This window comes from Octopus sinensis, linkage group LG20 (genome assembly GCF_006345805.1).
Source record: "Octopus sinensis linkage group LG20, ASM634580v1, whole genome shotgun sequence".
In the NCBI taxonomy this organism is placed as follows: domain Eukaryota; kingdom Metazoa; phylum Mollusca; class Cephalopoda; order Octopoda; family Octopodidae; genus Octopus; species Octopus sinensis.
In genome coordinates, this window is record NC_043016.1 from 23,992,173 (window position 1) to 24,010,055 (window position 17,883).

The 17,883-nt window shown below is 35.0% G+C and overlaps 1 protein-coding gene across 10 annotated transcripts in view; it reads left to right on the forward strand.

Annotated features, from left to right (window-relative positions):
• The first annotated feature begins 6,829 nt into the window (after nucleotides 1–6,829).
• LOC115222483 (RNA-binding protein Nova-1) overlaps nucleotides 6,830–17,883 on the forward strand; it is a 41,202-nt gene continuing 30,148 nt past the window's right edge. Inside the window, exon 1 of one of the 10 annotated variants that reach the window (XM_036511524.1) lies at nucleotides 6,830–7,191. In XM_036511524.1, coding sequence (XP_036367417.1) covers nucleotides 7,143–7,191 — 49 coding nt within the window. In that variant the 5' untranslated portion in view covers nucleotides 6,830–7,142. The other 9 variants (XM_036511527.1, XM_029792709.2, XM_029792712.2 and 6 more) reach the window with 9 other exon arrangements.

Sequence of the window (17,883 nt, forward strand, 5' to 3'; positions counted from 1 at the left end):
TATTTGAGAGGGAGGGGAACTTGTGTCAGAGGATGAAAGAGACAGAGAGTTAGAAGCATATGTCTTGCCACAACAGAAGGGGCATTAGAAGAGGTGATCCAGTATCAGATGATGAAAGCTTAGAGTGTAACAGAGAAATAGAGACAGAAATAGGTGTCTTGCTATACAGGAAGTACATGATTACCTAGTGAGTGAGAGAGAGAGAGAGAGAAAGAAAGAGGAGCCAGAAACAAGTGTGCTGATGTAAAGGAGATTCTTGGTTACCTAGTCAGAGGAAAAACAAGAGAAGGGGAGAGAGAGTGAGTGACCAAGGGAAAGAGAGAGAGAGAGAGACAGTAAGAAACAGCAAAAGTATGAGATCAGAAGAGAGATGGTGTAGTGCTAGGGTATACTCACAAGTAAAAAGAATATGAGCATAGAACCTGGGTAGAAATAATAAGGAGTATGTGTTGGGGGCGGGGGAGCTGCAATGCAGTAAGCAGGACAGTGAGGGCAAAAGAGGAGATTGGAAAACAATAATAGTTTACGAAAAGGAAATGTGAAGAAGAGAAAGATGCAGTTAGATGAGAGAAATTGTAGTTCAGTTTCTTAGGGTAGGATGGGTAAAAAGCGTGTTGTTTTTTGGGTGGGACGCAACACTTCTAGCACTCAGTTTCATGGATGGGTTTTCTCTAGAATCTCGTATCTCCAAACATCTGTCCATGAGCCCCAACATCCAAAGATCAGTCATCACCGCTTCATCCCATGTCTTCCTGGGTCTCCCACTTCCACAGGTACCATCCTCTTTCAGCAACAGACACAGCTGTCTTCCCTCATGCACATCACTTGTCCAAACCAATGCATTCTCTTCTACTGCACTTAATTCCTCTTATGCCTAACTTTTCTCTCAACACAGTTGTGCTTTGTCAGTCATACACACTGATGTTGCAAATCCAACAGAGCATACAACTTTCATTCTTCTCCAGTCTACACATATCCTCTGCATTCAGAGCCCATGTCTCACTACCATGAAATATAGCTCTTCTCACACAAGCATCATACAATCTACCTTTCACTCTGAGAGAGAGTCCTTTTGCTGCCAACAGAGGTAGTAGTTCTCTGAACTTCCTCTACTCCATTTTTATTCTAGAAACAATACTTTCAGAGCACCCACCTCCATTACTAATTTGGTCACCTAAATAGCAGAAACTATCAACTACTTCAAGAGAGCCTCCTGGGCATTTGAGGGAGTTTAAGTCCCTTGTGCTCTTAGCACTTATTGTTCCTGCGCATATGCTACACATGAAAGCTACCTTATCTGATAACTAACCCATGATTCTACTGCATCTCTTATGTGTTCCTAGCTTACACTTGATGCAGCAATTGAAATTATGTTCCACTCCTTTCCTACATGTTGAAGCACAACCTTCGAATGTTGGGCCTCATGTGAGAGATATGTTGTGCTTAAGAAGACCTGGCAAGCCAAGTGAGACTGTAACCGTGGCCTATGCCAGTGCAGCATAACCAGTCCATCTAAGAGTACCCTTCAATCATTGGGCAATAAATTGTGCTTGCAAAGACTTGTTGAGTTAAGTGAATTCATTATCGTGGCCGATGGTAGTACTGCCTGATTGGCACCCATACTGGTGGCACATAAAAAGCACCATTCGAGCATGGTCGATGCCAGTGCTGCCTGACTGGCTCCTGCACCGGTGGCATGTAAAACACACCATTCGAGTGTGATCGTTGCCAGTGCCGCCTGACTGGCTCCCGTGCTGGTGGCACGTAAAAAGCACTATTCAAGCGTGGTCGATGTCAGTACTGCCTGACTGGTCCTCATGCCAGTGGCACGTAAAAAGCACCCTCTACACTCTTGGAGTGGTCGGCGTTAGGAAGGGCATCCAGCTGTAGAAACTGCCAGATTAGATTGGAGCTTGGTGCAGCCTTCTGGCTCGCCAGCCCTCAGTCAAATCGTCCAACCCATGCCAGCATGGAAAGCGGATGTTAAATGATGACAGTGATGATGATGATGATGACTAAGCACAAGCATATCATTATCCATTTACATACATTTCTCACCTACCACATCTCTATTCTCTCTAACACACTGCTTTGTAATTCTGAACACCTCATGCCTCTGATCCTTGTGCTGTAGAACATTAGCAAACTTCTTACATTCTGCTATTCCTTTTGCTATGTAGACCTGTCGCCTAGCATCCCTTCAGGCTCACTGGTATAATGCTTTGCTTACACTGTTTTCCCAGTCCTGTCTCTTTGCTTTTATAACACTGTCCACCTTGTTTCACCACCAAGTCACCTTTGGCCTTTGTATCAGCCCTAGATTTGGTCAGTGTCACACAGTAAATTGTCCTGCAGGAATTTCCAGTTGTCCTCGGAGCTATATGTCCCTTCCTTCTCCTCTGGGACATATATATATATACATATATGATAGGTTCTTTAAGTTTCCATTTACCAAATCCACCCACAAGGCTTTGATCAGCCCAAGGCCATAGTAGAAGATACTTGCCCAAGGTGCCATGCAGTAGGACTGAACCCAAAACCATGTGGCTGGAAAGCAAACTTCTTATCACACAGCCACATCTGCACCAATATATATATATATATATATATATATATTTCAACACAAATGCTAAACAGTATTATAAAGGATAAAATCCTTTATATATACTGTTCAGTATTTACATGTTGAAAAAAATTTATCTTTCTATTCGTTCCAATGCTTCAAAAACAAACTTGTTTGTTTACATATGATGTTATATATACATACATACATATATATATATTGGATGTGTAATGTCAGTGTGTATACTTGACAAAGTGTAGGTACCTTGAGATAAATGTTGGACCTAAGAAGCATCAGATGTGGTGGGCAAGAGAGACAACTGCGCTGGTATGGTCATGTGGTGAGAATGGAGGAGGATGGCTGTGTGAAAAAGTGCCACACCCTAGTGGTTGAGGGAACCTGTGGAAGAGGTAGACCCAGGAAGACCTGGGATGAAGTGGTGAAGCACGACCTTCAAACATTAGTCCTCACTAGGGAAATGACTAGCGACTGAGACTTTTGGAAATATGCTGTGCTTGAGAAGACCCGGCAAGCCAAATGAGACCATAACCTCGTGGCCTATGCCAGAGGTGTAACCTGCCCGCTTATGCATACCATTTTCTTCCTTGAACACTAAACTCTGCTTGCGAAGACCTGTTGAGGCAAGTGAAATCAAAATCACATTTGATGACTGGCATCCATACTAGCGGGGTGCAAAGAGCACCATACGAGCGTGATTGTTGACAGAGCGGTTAATTAGCTTCTGTGCCAGTGGCACATAAAAGGCACCATTCGAGTGTGATTGTTACCAGCGACGCCTTACTGACACTTGTGCCCATGCTAGTAGGGTGCCAAGAGCACCATCTCAGCATGATCGTTGCCAGAGCAGCCGGTGGCATGTAAAAGGGCACCATTTAAGCGTGATCGTTACCAACGTCGCCTTACTGGCACCTGTGCTGGTGGCATTTGTAAAAAGATTCGAGCGAGGTCGTTGCCAGTACCACCTGACTGGCCCCTGTGCCAGTGGCACGTAAAAAGCACCCACTACACTGTCGGGGTGGTTGGCATTAGAAAGGGCATCAAGCTCTAGAATCTCTGCCAAATCAAGATTGGAGCCTGGTTCAGCCATCTGGTTCGCCAGCCCTCAATCAAAATCGTCCAACCCATGCTAGCATGGAAAGCGGATGTTAAACGATGATGATATATATATATATATATATATAATCATCATCATCATTCAACATCTATTTTCCATGTTGACATGGTTTGACAGGAACTGGTAAGGCCAGAGGTTGTACTAGGCTCCATTGTTTGTTCTGGCATGGTTCCTTTGGCTGGATGTTCCTCCTAATGCCAACCACTTCACAGAGTGTTTACTGGGTGTTTTTTTATATGAAACCAGTATGAGTGCTTTTAACACGAAACAATCACTAGTGCTCTTTAAGTGGTACCAGCACCAGAATCAATTTCCCTTTTTTCTTGGACAGCTCATTTTGAAAACAGCAGGGCTCCAGACATCTTAGTCCTTTGTTATCTCCTTCACAAGGCTCAGTGTCTTGAGATTGGCCTTCATTACTTTATCCCATGTCTTCCCCTTCCATAAGTTCCATCCACTTTAAGTGATTGACACTTCAGTATACAACTGCCCTCATCCAAACACATCACATGACCAAACCAGTGCAGTCTTCTCTCTTGCACACTGCAGCTATTTTCTCTTAAGCCTAACTTTTCCCTCAATACATTTTGATTTTGTTGTGCATGTACACTGATGTTGCACATCAAGCAGAGCATACTAGCTTCATTCCTCTCTAGTCTTCACATTTCCTCTGCATTTAAGTCCCCATATCTCACCACCATATAGAATTGCTGTTCGTAAACATGCACCATACAACCTTCCATTAACTCAGAGATCGAGAAATTTGGTTGCCAACAGAGGCAAAAGCATTTTGAATTTTCTCTATCCTATTCTTATTCTAGCGATTATGCTTTCTGTACATCCTCCCCCACTACTAATTAGGTCACCTAGGTAGCAGAAATTATCCACTACCTATAAAGAACTTCCGCAACATTTAAGAAAATCAATTTCCCAAGTAGTTCTTATGGCTCCTGTGCATCATCCACATACAAACACTACACTCTCTGATAACATTATTATTCTATTGCACCTCTTGTGTGTCCATAACTTGCACTGGGTACACCAAATGGAATTGTTGCCTACACCTTTCCTGCATATCAAGCTGAGCCATTTATCTAATGAGGGAAGGGTCCTGTCCATTTTCTTGCTTACTAGACTCCTAGTCTTTGCTAAGTTAACCTTAAGGTCCTTTGATTCCAAGTTTTACTTCCACATCTGGAATTTTTATTTCTAGTTGTTATAGAATCAACCATGAGAGCTAGATCATCAGCATATAGCAGTTCCTGGGGGAAGCCAGTCTTGAATTTTTCTGTTATGTCCTGGAGGACGATGATGAATAGGAGGGGACTGAGAACCAAACCCTGATGAATGCCTACATGCACACTAAATTCATACCTATACTCATGGTTAACTCTCACCTTACCAACAGAATCTATTCTACATGACCTGTACAGCTTTCAAAAGCTACTCATCTGCCCCTAGCTTCCTCAGAGCCTACCATATCACACAGTGGGGTACACACACAGTGTCATCAGCAGCTGCTTTCTATGCTGGTATGGGTTCGATGGTTTAACAGAATCTTGGATTGGAGGATAACTTTTTCCTCTAATGCCTCAGTTTTGGTATGCACTTTATGGCAGAATGCCTTTTCTAACACCAACCAGTTTGCAATGCATTCTGTATAATTTTTCTTAGTAGCAGCATTACAAAGTTGTCTTGACAAGGGAAAGACTAGAACTTTCTCTTAATCCTGTGTTATCCCAGTTCGATTTAGCAATGACTTTACAGAATGTATTGAGTCTTTTGATGGCTCCTGTACTTCTGATGTCACCTTGCAACTAAAGAGAGAGCTCCTATGAATGAGAGAAAGAGAATAAAAGAGCAAGTGTTGAATTTAGGTGAGGTATTGAGAAGTTAAAGTATGACGGGGGAGGGGGAGGAAAAGGTTTATTACTGTCACACAGTTAGGGAGGAGAGTAATAGAAACATCGCTAGAGAAGGGGGGAAAGGGAAGGAGTAATGTCAGGAGTTAGCAAGAGTGATTCAGGAGATAATAGAGTGGGTTGAATAGAAAGAGATTCAGAGCTATTTTGCAGTGAATGTGGGTGGGGTGGGTAGGTGGAGTTAGGGGAGGCTTCCCCCCACCACCACCCTTCACATTCTTAATTGTTGTATCTATTATACAACTGTCTGCTGGAATGGCCAGTCTTTTCCTTGGGTTTATGATGGGTAGACCTCTCCCACTGCCTTGCAATTTCCAGTCTGTTATAGTAGCACTTCCCATGCCTTTTTCATTTCAGAATTACTAAGTGCAAGTGTACCATTATTCATGTCTACATACATAATGTAGAATATTGACAAAGCTCCTATTTCTGGGTTTCCCCCTTGCTATGTATAACTGATGTCTAACTTCTCATAAAGTTTCTTTGCTCTTCCTCTTTTCATAACTCTTTCCAAGCCTATTTGCTTTGCTTTTATACCTCTGTTTTCATCACCACATCACCTTCAGTTTGTCTGGAACCTCACACTAGCTACAAGTTTGATCCGTAGCCTTCAGGTTTTCCTGTAGGAACATCCAGTTGTCTTTCATGCTGTAAATTTCTACATCTCCCTCATTTTCTTAAATACTTCAGCTGGTAGTTTTTTTTTTTTTTTTTTTTTTTTTTTTTAAAGTTCTGGCTGTTTGATGGATCTTTGAACTTTCCTATCTTCTTTCTTCAAACTGACTTGTGTCCCTGAGTGTATCTAGTTCTAGATCTGAAATCACTAATTTTGTCACTAACTATATGTATATATATGTGTGTGTGTGTGTATGCATATATGTATGTAGGTATATATATTTATATAAATATATATATATACATACACACACACATATGTATACAGACAGACAGACATAAATATACACACACAAGCACACACACTCGCATACACATATATAAATACATATACAAAAATATTTTATAAATATATTATGCATATACACCTATATAATATTTAGATTATACACCGTGTATATTATTTATATATTTTACATGTATGTACGTACACACCCTCTTTTCTGATAGTTGTAGCTTAATATAAGTCACTTAGTTACATGCGGTCATTTGTCACGTGACAAAAAATGCTTTGCTTTTGGTGTTGTCGCTTGGTAATAATACAGATTGGTATATAGTCACCGACTGATCGACATCTCTCCGTCTAAATTGATTTAGTTACAAACCGGCCACGTGTCTGATACCATATGTATTCATACCACGGCTGCCACACCGAGCAATGGTTCAGTAAGCAGAATACTTTAACATGGTCGTGCAGTCAGCTGATCTTCCACCCATGTTCAGGGTTGGGGGAGGTAGAAAAAAACTGCTAAATGTTAAATGGGGTTCCTTTTAAGTCCATAAGTTTAAACGTAGACGATTTGTTGTGACGCCTACTAGATGCTTGTTTTATCAAAAAGTTTTGTAAATGCTTAATTGTAAATTTAAGAGAAAAAAAGGAAAAAAAATGAACTCATGTGAGTGTTACTATGCACCAGTATGTGCAAAAGCACAAGTATGTGCATGGGATGTCTATTTTATTTACTGCTAATTTGTTTTTAAGACTAACTTTCTAAAAGTATGCTTCTGTTTTGAAGAACGTTTATATATATGTATGTATGTATATATATCAATATATATATATATATACACATGTATATACACTTCGTATTTAATTTCAAATGATTGTTCTCTTATATAATCCACTAAAAAAAAATTAGGATATATAAACGGTAACATTTTTTCCTTTAAAAACATTTTCTAAGAATACTTCATATTTCTGTTAATGCTATGCTATTGTTACATCTGTTTGCAGTTTTTAAACATTTAAAAAAAAAACATCCCTCATTCATCAGTTCACAATGTAATATCTATTGAAAAAAAAAAAGAGAAAAGAATATATATATATATATTTATATCCATACATACACACACCTATATATTATTTTCTTACTTTCGTCGAACCATCATTACGTTGTTATATAAAACATTTTTATACTCTTGGATTGTTCTGTATATGTAGTAAAGGAAAATTCATAGATATATTAACTATGCTGTATCTATTTTCGTAGAGTTGTATATAATTAAAAAAAAAAAGAAAAACATTATAACATGTATATAAAGAGCAAACTTATATTGAGTTTGTCAATATGTTTTTATAGAAGTCGTTTTGTGTCTTGTTATTGTATTTTGCTCAATTCCTCATATTGATGTTTTATGCTCATTCAGAGTGTTGCATTTATCATTTTTCCTCTCTCTTTCTCTCGTTCTCTATAAATATTAACAAATGGTAATAATCGATACTGCATTTATACGTGTCCATTCGACCCTTTTAACGCCCGTAAAGCATCCTATTTGCGTATTAAGAATTGCGCTATGATATTTGATAATTTTTGCAAGATATAATGCCTTAAGTATATGTTTAAAAACAAAATAAATATTGTATTCCATATTAATGTTCTATGATATAATCCAGATTTAATTGAAATCGCTATAAGATTTGTCCTACGTGCTACGCAGCTTGGACCAGCTGATTTCTCTTTTCTTTCTTTTTTTTTTTCCTCGTCTAATGAAATATACATAATGGTGCAGGGAAGGAATCATTCTGGATCACGTTATTCAGATGCGCAATATTTTAGTCTCATTTATAATGAAAAAAGTTATTTATAATTGTAAGACAATCGCTTAGGTATGAAATAAAATGTAGATTTCGATATAAAGATCTTGTCTGTTGCTTCTAAGACCCATTCGTTTATGTGCATTTATCAAATGTATTAATTACTGGCAAAATGTAATAAAGATGAAAAGAAGAAAATCGTTCACCAGAAATTATACATATTATACATGAAACTGTGTATTATATATGTAGCAAAAAAAAAAAAATGTGCATTTTACGTTGTAATAATATTGTTGCATGTTCTTCGCACTTGAAAATTCATCAATCTGTGATAGGTGATTGAAACACGCTATAAGTGATTCATAAAATACTAAAGGTTATCATCTATCATCCATGTAAGTAGTGTGCAAAAATATAACATGTCCGATTTGTATTATTTTTATAATAGTAGTAATTAGGTGTTCCTGAATTTGTGTCAATTTATGCTTGTACTTCGAACTACAAACACACTCGCTCTTTTTTCTTTTCTTGTTTTCTCTTTCGCACTTTGTTCCCCTCCCCACCCTTCTCTTTCTTTGCTTTTCTTTTCCTTTTTTTTTTTTTTTTTTTTTACAAATACACTTGTGTTGTGTGTGCTTGTTGCTGTTTACATTAAATAATTGGGGGATGGGGGGATATGTCCGTAATTCTAGTTTTCTTAATAGGATTTTTGCAACGTGAATAAAATCAATGAAAGGAAAATTGCTGCTATCAATTGTGATTGTGCGTTGTGGTGCAGGAGAGAGAGAGAGAGAGAAAAGGCGAGAAACAATTTGAGAGAGGGAAGAGAGAGAGAGACAGAATGGGAGAAGAGAGACCAAGAGTGAGGAAAGAGAAAGAGAGAGAGAGATGATAGATAGAGAGTAGTTTAACAGTGGGAGTGATAGATGCAAATTATTTGCCAGTCTTCTTTCTACTGCCACTACAACACACTACAGTTATAACAGACATTCTCTGGATATATTATGGAGAGAGAGAGAAGTTGTAGATGATATTGTTGCACTTTGTTTGCCAACAAGTCCTAACTGCTTAACTACATTATACAACAAGAAAACATACATACACGCACACATAGAGAAGCTCTGGAGATACACACATACATATATATATATATATATATATAATATAATATATATATATATATACGTTTTTTTTGTCATTTTCACCCTTTCTCTTACTCTCATGTTCACATTCAACTTGCTAACTTTCTAATATCGTCGACGGCTACTTGAACTACCTACCTAACCAGGCTGGCTCAGCCCTATCACCATCGCCACCACCGCCATCATCATCATTATTGCTACAACAACCACCACCACCGCCGTCGCCGTTATCATCATCATTCACCGTCTCACTCAGTCTCTCACTCACTCTTTCACTCACATACACACTCTCACTCTCTTTCATTACCTCTACTCTCATTCCATTTTATAAGTGAACTATTCAATTAGTCTCGTGCTCGTGCCGTGGTACTCCGCGAGATCTGGGCTTAGCGAAAGATGGCGATGAGTTTCGATGGCATGAATGGGTCAGATATGGACACATCCGACTCCCGAAAAAGACCCTCAGACGCCGAAAGTGATAGCGGGGTGACGAAGCGCTCAAACCAAGGCGGAGGTTAGATACATTTTGAATATCCTTTTGTATTTTTTTTTTTTTTTTACCATTTTATTTTCTCCATTTCTATGTCTTTGCCTTTTTCTTTTTTTTTTTTTTGCATCCTTCCGAAACGGCAATTTCTACTTCACTCATAATATCTCTCTCTCTCTTTCGGTCTCTCTCTACCTTCTACGTAATATATATATATATATATATATATATATATAATAAATATATATATATATGTATATATATATATGTGTGTGTATATATGTATGTATGTATGTATTTATGTGTGTGTGCCTCTTCAATTAGCATTATTCCTTCGTTTCAACTTGGTTTTTTTTTTAAATCTATGGGTTTTCTTTTATACGTTAGACTGGAAAACGCTATCGCTTGTCTTGTATCCCCCCTTTCATTCCGTTTCTTGCCTTTCTTTCTCTTCACCCCTCTCTCCATAGAACGTTCTCTATCAATCTATCCTCATTATAACACATTTTGGTATTCAAAGTAAATCGTTATTGCTTACAATAATGACCACTTGTCCAAAGAAGTGGAAACGAAGGAGAAAGAAGCAAGCTTCACTTCAACCGACATGCAAGAAATGGCAATGAAATCTTCCTCCTTATACTACTGTCTGAATTAGAATTAGTAAAAAAAAAAAAAAAGAGAGAGAAAAGTAGGGGGGGAGAACGTATTAGATAATGTAGTCCTAGTTACATCAGTACATAAATGATATATATACATACACACACACACATAATGTTACACATGTATATTCTATATGAAATACGTACATTTTAAATATACTGAAAACTGCATTTATTGAGATTAAAATATTGAGGAGTATATATACACACACACATTCTAAGCTCTTCACTGTCGCTATTCAGAGTTTCTTGCTTAAACGTCCTTTCAGATGACGACTAATATTAACTCTTTTTTTTTCCTATACGAATTTTATGCTTTATTCCCTTCTGTATCTCTATGTGTTCTCTTTATATATATATATATATATATATATATATATATACACACACACAGTGTATTGGTGTGTACTCCCTCTATATAATATGTTTGAGACGGGATGGTCATGGTCGGTAGATCTTTTGAAACACATTGAAAAGTCTTGATAGAGGAGGAGGAGGGGGTGTTAATTATGTGAGTCGGTGAGGGACTAGGCAACACCAACCACTTGTCCAAATAATTTGCGTTGTCATACAATACACACACGCATATATGTATGTATGTGTGTGTCTATACATGTATAGATAGATAGATATGTATATATTATATACATATAAGATATATGTGTATATATATCAAGTAAAAGTCGGCATCGGTTGAGAGGAAACCAACGATTGTTGGCAATATGGCCGACGCCACCATCAGCTCCGACGACGTCGTTTACTGCTTTCACCAATGTTGTTGGCTGCTTAAACACTGCTGCTATATAAAACCTACTGCGTATAAGGCAGTATAAGATAGCAGCAAGGAGAATTTTAGTGTTTTTATTACTAATCATCTCCTTTCCTTTTTTTTTTTGTTTTATATATATATATATATATATATATTACATTATTTTTGATTTTGGTATATTTCCTACCTACCCTCTCTCTCTCTCTCTCACATGAATAATTACTCTTGACTTTGCAGAAAAAACACTCATTTTAACAATTTTATTTTTCTTACCCCCTTTTATTCACACCACCTTCCCCATTCTTTTTCACCATTGATATTGGAAATATCCCACTGGGTGTTTTTTTTCTCTATCGTTTTAGATTAGTTTCGTTCAGTGTTAATGAAAAATTAAGCTAACATAAAGTGACGCTATTAACACATTGACGTGTATATTATGTGAATATGCGTGTGTACATACATATATATATATATAATATATATATATAATATATATATATATATATACATATATGTGTGTGTGTGTGTGTGTGTGTGTATGTATGTATGACACTACTAGCACATAAATGTAGATATACGATGTATATATTAATCACATCTATATGACAGTATTTAATACACAGTATGTGTGTATGTAATTCTGTGTGTACTTACGTATGTATATCTAATATATATATATATATATATATATATATACACACACAATCTAGTGGAATATTGCTAATTTTGAGTGCGTACATCTATATATAATAATTTCGATTTTTGATTTATATACATACGCATGTAATTTTGATATGAATTTTAATGTTTATTCAAAATGTTTGTCATAGGAATATTAAAATTTTATATAAAGTTAAAATTATGCATATAGGTACATTTGTGCAATATTAATTCATATACGTATACTATATATCCAATATATATATATATATTATATATATATATATATATATATATATATATATATATATATAAACATTTGTACAGTAAATGTTAAAGAATATTGGAATATCGAGAAAAAAAAAAAGCGAAAAGAATATATCTAAATGTCCTGTTATAAGTAATTTTTGTAAATTTTCATTATGAAAGAAGTGTGGTTGTCCTTCTTGGTGTTCCGTACGGGACAGATAGAGATTAGTTTGTCATTCAAAAGTGTGTGTGTGTCATAGGATGGTTGTTGGACCTTTTTGATAATTCTGACACAAGTAAAGCAATTCGTATTCTTGGCTGGATTATTTAAAACCATTTGTTCTATATTTAAGATTTTTTTTCCTTCTTTAATATCAATTAAATTTATATTTTCTGTGTGTATGTGTGAAATAAATCCTTCAGATATGTCGGTGAACTAGATGACTATGTTGTATGATCCTGTATTGACTTTTATATAACTACAGTCAATAGTTAGAAACCTCTCCATCTTTGCATTTTTATATCGGCTTGTGTGCCCCTCCCACCTTTACTCCAATCCCTTCCGAGATGTAATTGTTCATAGATCCACTCCACCCCCTAATTATTAAAGTTCTAAGCTATTAGTGCGTTCTGCCAATAAACCGAATACGTGCGCGCGCGCGTACGTGCACGTTCTCAATTCATTTTGAATAGTTCCTATAAATTAATTTCAGCTGTGAATTATAACGATCAAAAGAATAAAGGATATATATATATAATGCTTAATTTTTTTTAATGTAGAAGGATTTTCAAATACAAAATATGCTCAGGAAAACGAAGGTTTAAGATTTACTAAAGTCGACATTTTATCGAATTATAAATGTACGATGAACATGTATCGTTTTAGAGCCGATATTTTATGGCAATCTTTAGAAGATGGTATTTCAGCGACATGCAAGAGAAGAAAAGAAGAAAAAAAAACCCTCATTCGGATATCTCGTTCTGAATATTACGTATGACAGGCAGAACTATATATAGCAATGAATTCGGAGTACGCGATTCAGACAGCCTGAAGGTGGGAGCCGACATCACTTCGCATTGCGCAAAAAAAAAAAAAAAAAAATGACTCGACTCGACCTACATACTTCCGTCTATAATATTGAAGACAACAACCTTTTCGATAGATGTGAGCTAGCAAGTTTTCCTGCATGGAGAGGTATTATCTTGCCTTCTTCGGAGTTAGGAAATTTGAGGTTTATAATTTTATTACATATAACACTTAGTGATTTTAACGGGTTTCTCTTGATTATCCATCCTGTTTAGTGCTCGTTGGATTGGATGGATAGCTAAACAGATAGCTAGGTAGATAAATGATCGCAAATGTATGTAGGACTTGTGTGGCCACGTCGTAACAAGAGCAACACCCACTGACACAGCTAACGTGATGTCTAGCTATCACTTGTAGACATTTCTTTTGCTAATGCGGACACGTGTCAATTAATATCAAGTATTCTTTTTAATAATTTTGTATTATATTTGGATGTTGAGACAGTTTGCTCTCTACATTCTTTAAGTCGAACTATATATATATATATATTTAACCGATCGGTATTGTATTGCTGCTTCGTCTGTTGATCATGTCAGAACAAGTATAACGATGGCTACGTATGGCACATCTGATATATCTACACCCGAACTACCAGGTATCTGATATCTACCTCTCTACATCGCCCCTCCTTATTTGTCTCATTATATATATATGTATATATATATATATATATATATATATATCTATATATATATATATATATATAGGAGCAAATAGAAAATACTCATTTGTTACGTACTTCTTCGTCCTTTTCTATCCTCTGCCCTCAACCCTTAGTGGTTTTGCGACTGAACGTCGTTCTACCACTGTGTATGTGTGTTCGTCGTTTCTACATCCTTTTTGCAAAACTATGCGTCAGCCAGTTCTACGCATTCTGAGATAGTCATTTAACTGATTCGTGGGGTGGTTCAATAGAAATCCTGCTAATACGACTGAAGATATCTTGTAATATATTAATACACTCACACTCTGTGTGTGTGTGTATGTATATATATATATATATTATATATATATATATATATATATATATATTATATATATATAACACGCAGACACGTACAGGCATAGAGTAAACTATTTTCCCATTGCTCTCTCATTTACGTAGGAATGTAGTTTATTTGCATGGGTATTTCTCGACTATAATACTCAAACACGATTGTATAGCAGTTTTGGCTGTAGGTCATTTGTGTCATCTTAGAGGTCGTAGCTTAAAATACTTTTTACCGTCGTCCTCCTTTGAAAACTATAAATAATTTCGGCTTCATTGTTATGTTAATTTAATTAATTAGGATAGCATATTCCTTGGTTTTAATTACGTTTAGTATAAACTTATAATTAAATACTGTCCTTTTAATCTGCCTGAAATGTATTCGAATCCCCACAAGAAATATTGGTAGTCTGATATATTTGGAAGTGGAATGTGGCATAGGCTACAAGTATTATTTCTTTGTAGGTTGATAGAGCAATTAAAATGATTAGTTGGGTTAAATCTGTTAGTGTGATTGCATCAGATACTTTTGAAGGTTTCATGAACAGTGTATTACATTTTCTGTCTGTCGTTTGTTGAGTTTTAAAAAATAAAATGTATTAAAATTAATTTTTGACATTTCATTTTCAGTAACATACTGTTTCCATCGATGACCAAGGCGTCATTTATTAGTACTTGAATGAAATATGCGTGCAATTTTAAAAATGACAGTATTTGTTGCTTAAACTGATATAAAAAAATGCTTTTAAGACTTCTTTTTTAGTTGAAAGTATATTTTAAATCGTCTATGATATAATTTGGTGGTAGGTAGTGTTGTATTCAGAATATTCAATACATTTTTTTTTCTCATTATTAATGGCTGCATTCATAAAAATCAGCTGATTCTTGATAAGCTATTGAAAGTTGCTGTAATATATTATTTTCCCCTGTAGACAATGAATTTACAATTAAAACGTTGTCACATGATCAAATTATTTGAAATATTTTTACTCATTTCCAAATATAAGTTTTTCTTCATCCTGTTTTGGAGAATGTCTTTTTTGTTAATTATCTAAAAGGCAAACAAGTATAATTTAGATCATTTAAATTAAATGATATATTATTTGAATGTATATATTAGTCAGTCAATTAAGATATTTTGAAACAAACTATCTGTAATAATTAAAGCTTTCATTTTAACAATATGTAAAAATATACTGGAATTTGATAACTATTAGATATTGATACACAGTTGTTATTTTAAACCCCTTTATTTATATTGTCAGATTTAATTAGTTTATTTTCCTAAATGTAGAGCTCTGGATATTTCATTATATTTTGTGATTCAGGAAACATTCATTTGAGAGCAAACATATGCAAGTATTAAGAGGGGTATTAAGACCATGTGCAAAAGTACAGCTTGAGGTTAATGTGCTGTGCTGGGTGTCAATGCAAAGTTATATCTAATTATATAACTATATTTGAATAAATATTTGTCAGTGAGTGACTTATAAAATTTGTTTTGTACTATAGATTTTAACTTAGTGTATGAAAACTTCACAACAGACTGTGCTTTGTTGAAGATATCTACTTTGCTGGAAAGGTCATTGAAAAGGATTTAGTTTGTTAGGTGAACAGATAAGGTATTGTTTGTTGTGTTTAACTATTTATTGAATGTTACAGAGGTTGTGATACTGATTGCAAGATACAAACGGAATATTGTTAATTACTAAACATTCAGTGAACTGTTGGGGTGGGGGTGGAGTGGGAGGACTGGAAGAAATAAGTGAAGTCAAGTATTTAAAGTATTTATGATGTTTACTGCTTAGCTGAATATATATTAATCTAGATATTTTATAAACAAATAATCATTTTAGTGGTTTTTTTTTTTTTTTATAATTGAAAAAAAGTGTTACATTTTTGTTGTGATACAAATGTTAACTTTTACGAATGATATAGTTTTTACTTTTTCATTTATATCACTAAAACTAATTGTAATTAGAGTATTATAGTAACTATTTTAAAACTAAAACTTGCATCTTAAAATGAAAAATACTTCCAGAACTTAACTAGATTTTAGTAAATGTAAATTCAGTATTTAAGTAATAAACGTTTTTAGCATACCTTATTTAATCTTGAGATATTCGCTATGTTTAAATTTTTTCATCCTTTTTTCACTCAATTAGTATATTTTATGATCTAATATCTTCTTGTTTTCATCATTAGTGTATTAAGGATTAACTCTGTTCCCGAAGCAAATTCTCAAATTATGAATTTGTTATATTGTTTACTGCTATTTCATAAATGTCCTCAGGGAATTAAAGTGCTGGGAGGGATGGTTTGGTGAAGTTTGCAGATATAACCGCATTTCGTATTTTTCATGTGATGAGTCACGTACTCAAGTTTATTGTAAAAGAATTAATTTTGATAGCGTTTAAAATTTTTTTTTTTTTTGTCGTTTATTGCAATTAAAATATTGCAACGATTGCAAAGGAATTAGTGGGTGTAGCTTATTGTATAGTGAGAATTATCTCCCTTGCATTGAGTAACGTGGAACATGAATACTTGTTTATGAAATTAATGAAATATGTTAACTAAGATTTGTTACATATGGGCTAATTAATGTTGTGCTCATATATTTATTTATGTATATATATATTTTTTTGGCGGTGGGGCATTGCAAAAAGGAAATTTCTAATTTGTTATGGAAAGCAGCATGGCTAATGTATAATAAATTATTTAAATATTTTAATTTGTCATGTGTAGGTTATCATATTCTAATATTGTAGATTTTTCGAGAATTCATTTCAACCCAAATGTTCACTTGATTCCTGGTATTATTTTTTCAATTGTTGGTTTTCAGTTTTTATATCTTCATAGTCTGCTACTCAAAATAAAATCTGTTCCATAAATTTGTTGACCAGAAATAAATGATTTGAGTGTTATAACAGAAATTTACATATCTTCAATAAAAAGAAAAAAATATTGCATTTTATAATCACAATATATTAACCAGCTTTTTAGATTGTTTGGTCTCAATTATTTTAGTAAACATATTTTCAACATATGCTTATAGTCGGTTCTGGGTTCAGTCTCACTTCATGACTCCCTGGGCAAGTGTCTTCTACTATAGTTTCAGGCCAATCAAAGCGTTGTGAGTGGATTTGGTGGATGGAAATCCTGTGTTTTTGTGTATGTTCTCCACCTCCACTTGAGAACTGGTGTTCAACAAAAAAGACTGGTAGAATAAGCATCAGGCTTAAAAAAGAAAAAGAGGACTGGGGTTGATTCATTCAACTAAAATTCTTCAATGCAGTGCCCCAGCATAGCTGCAGTTCTAATGACTGAAACAAATGAAAGAATAATATAAAGAAATACATGACTGATCAGTTGTTGTTGAAATAACAATCGGTCTCATACTTAGGATGAAACCTTTTTCTTTTCAATTTTCACATATATGTTCTTCAGTTTCATATCTGTTGACCATTAGGTGTCTTATTTGTACCGGGCCAAATTAAGAGTAGGAATCTTCA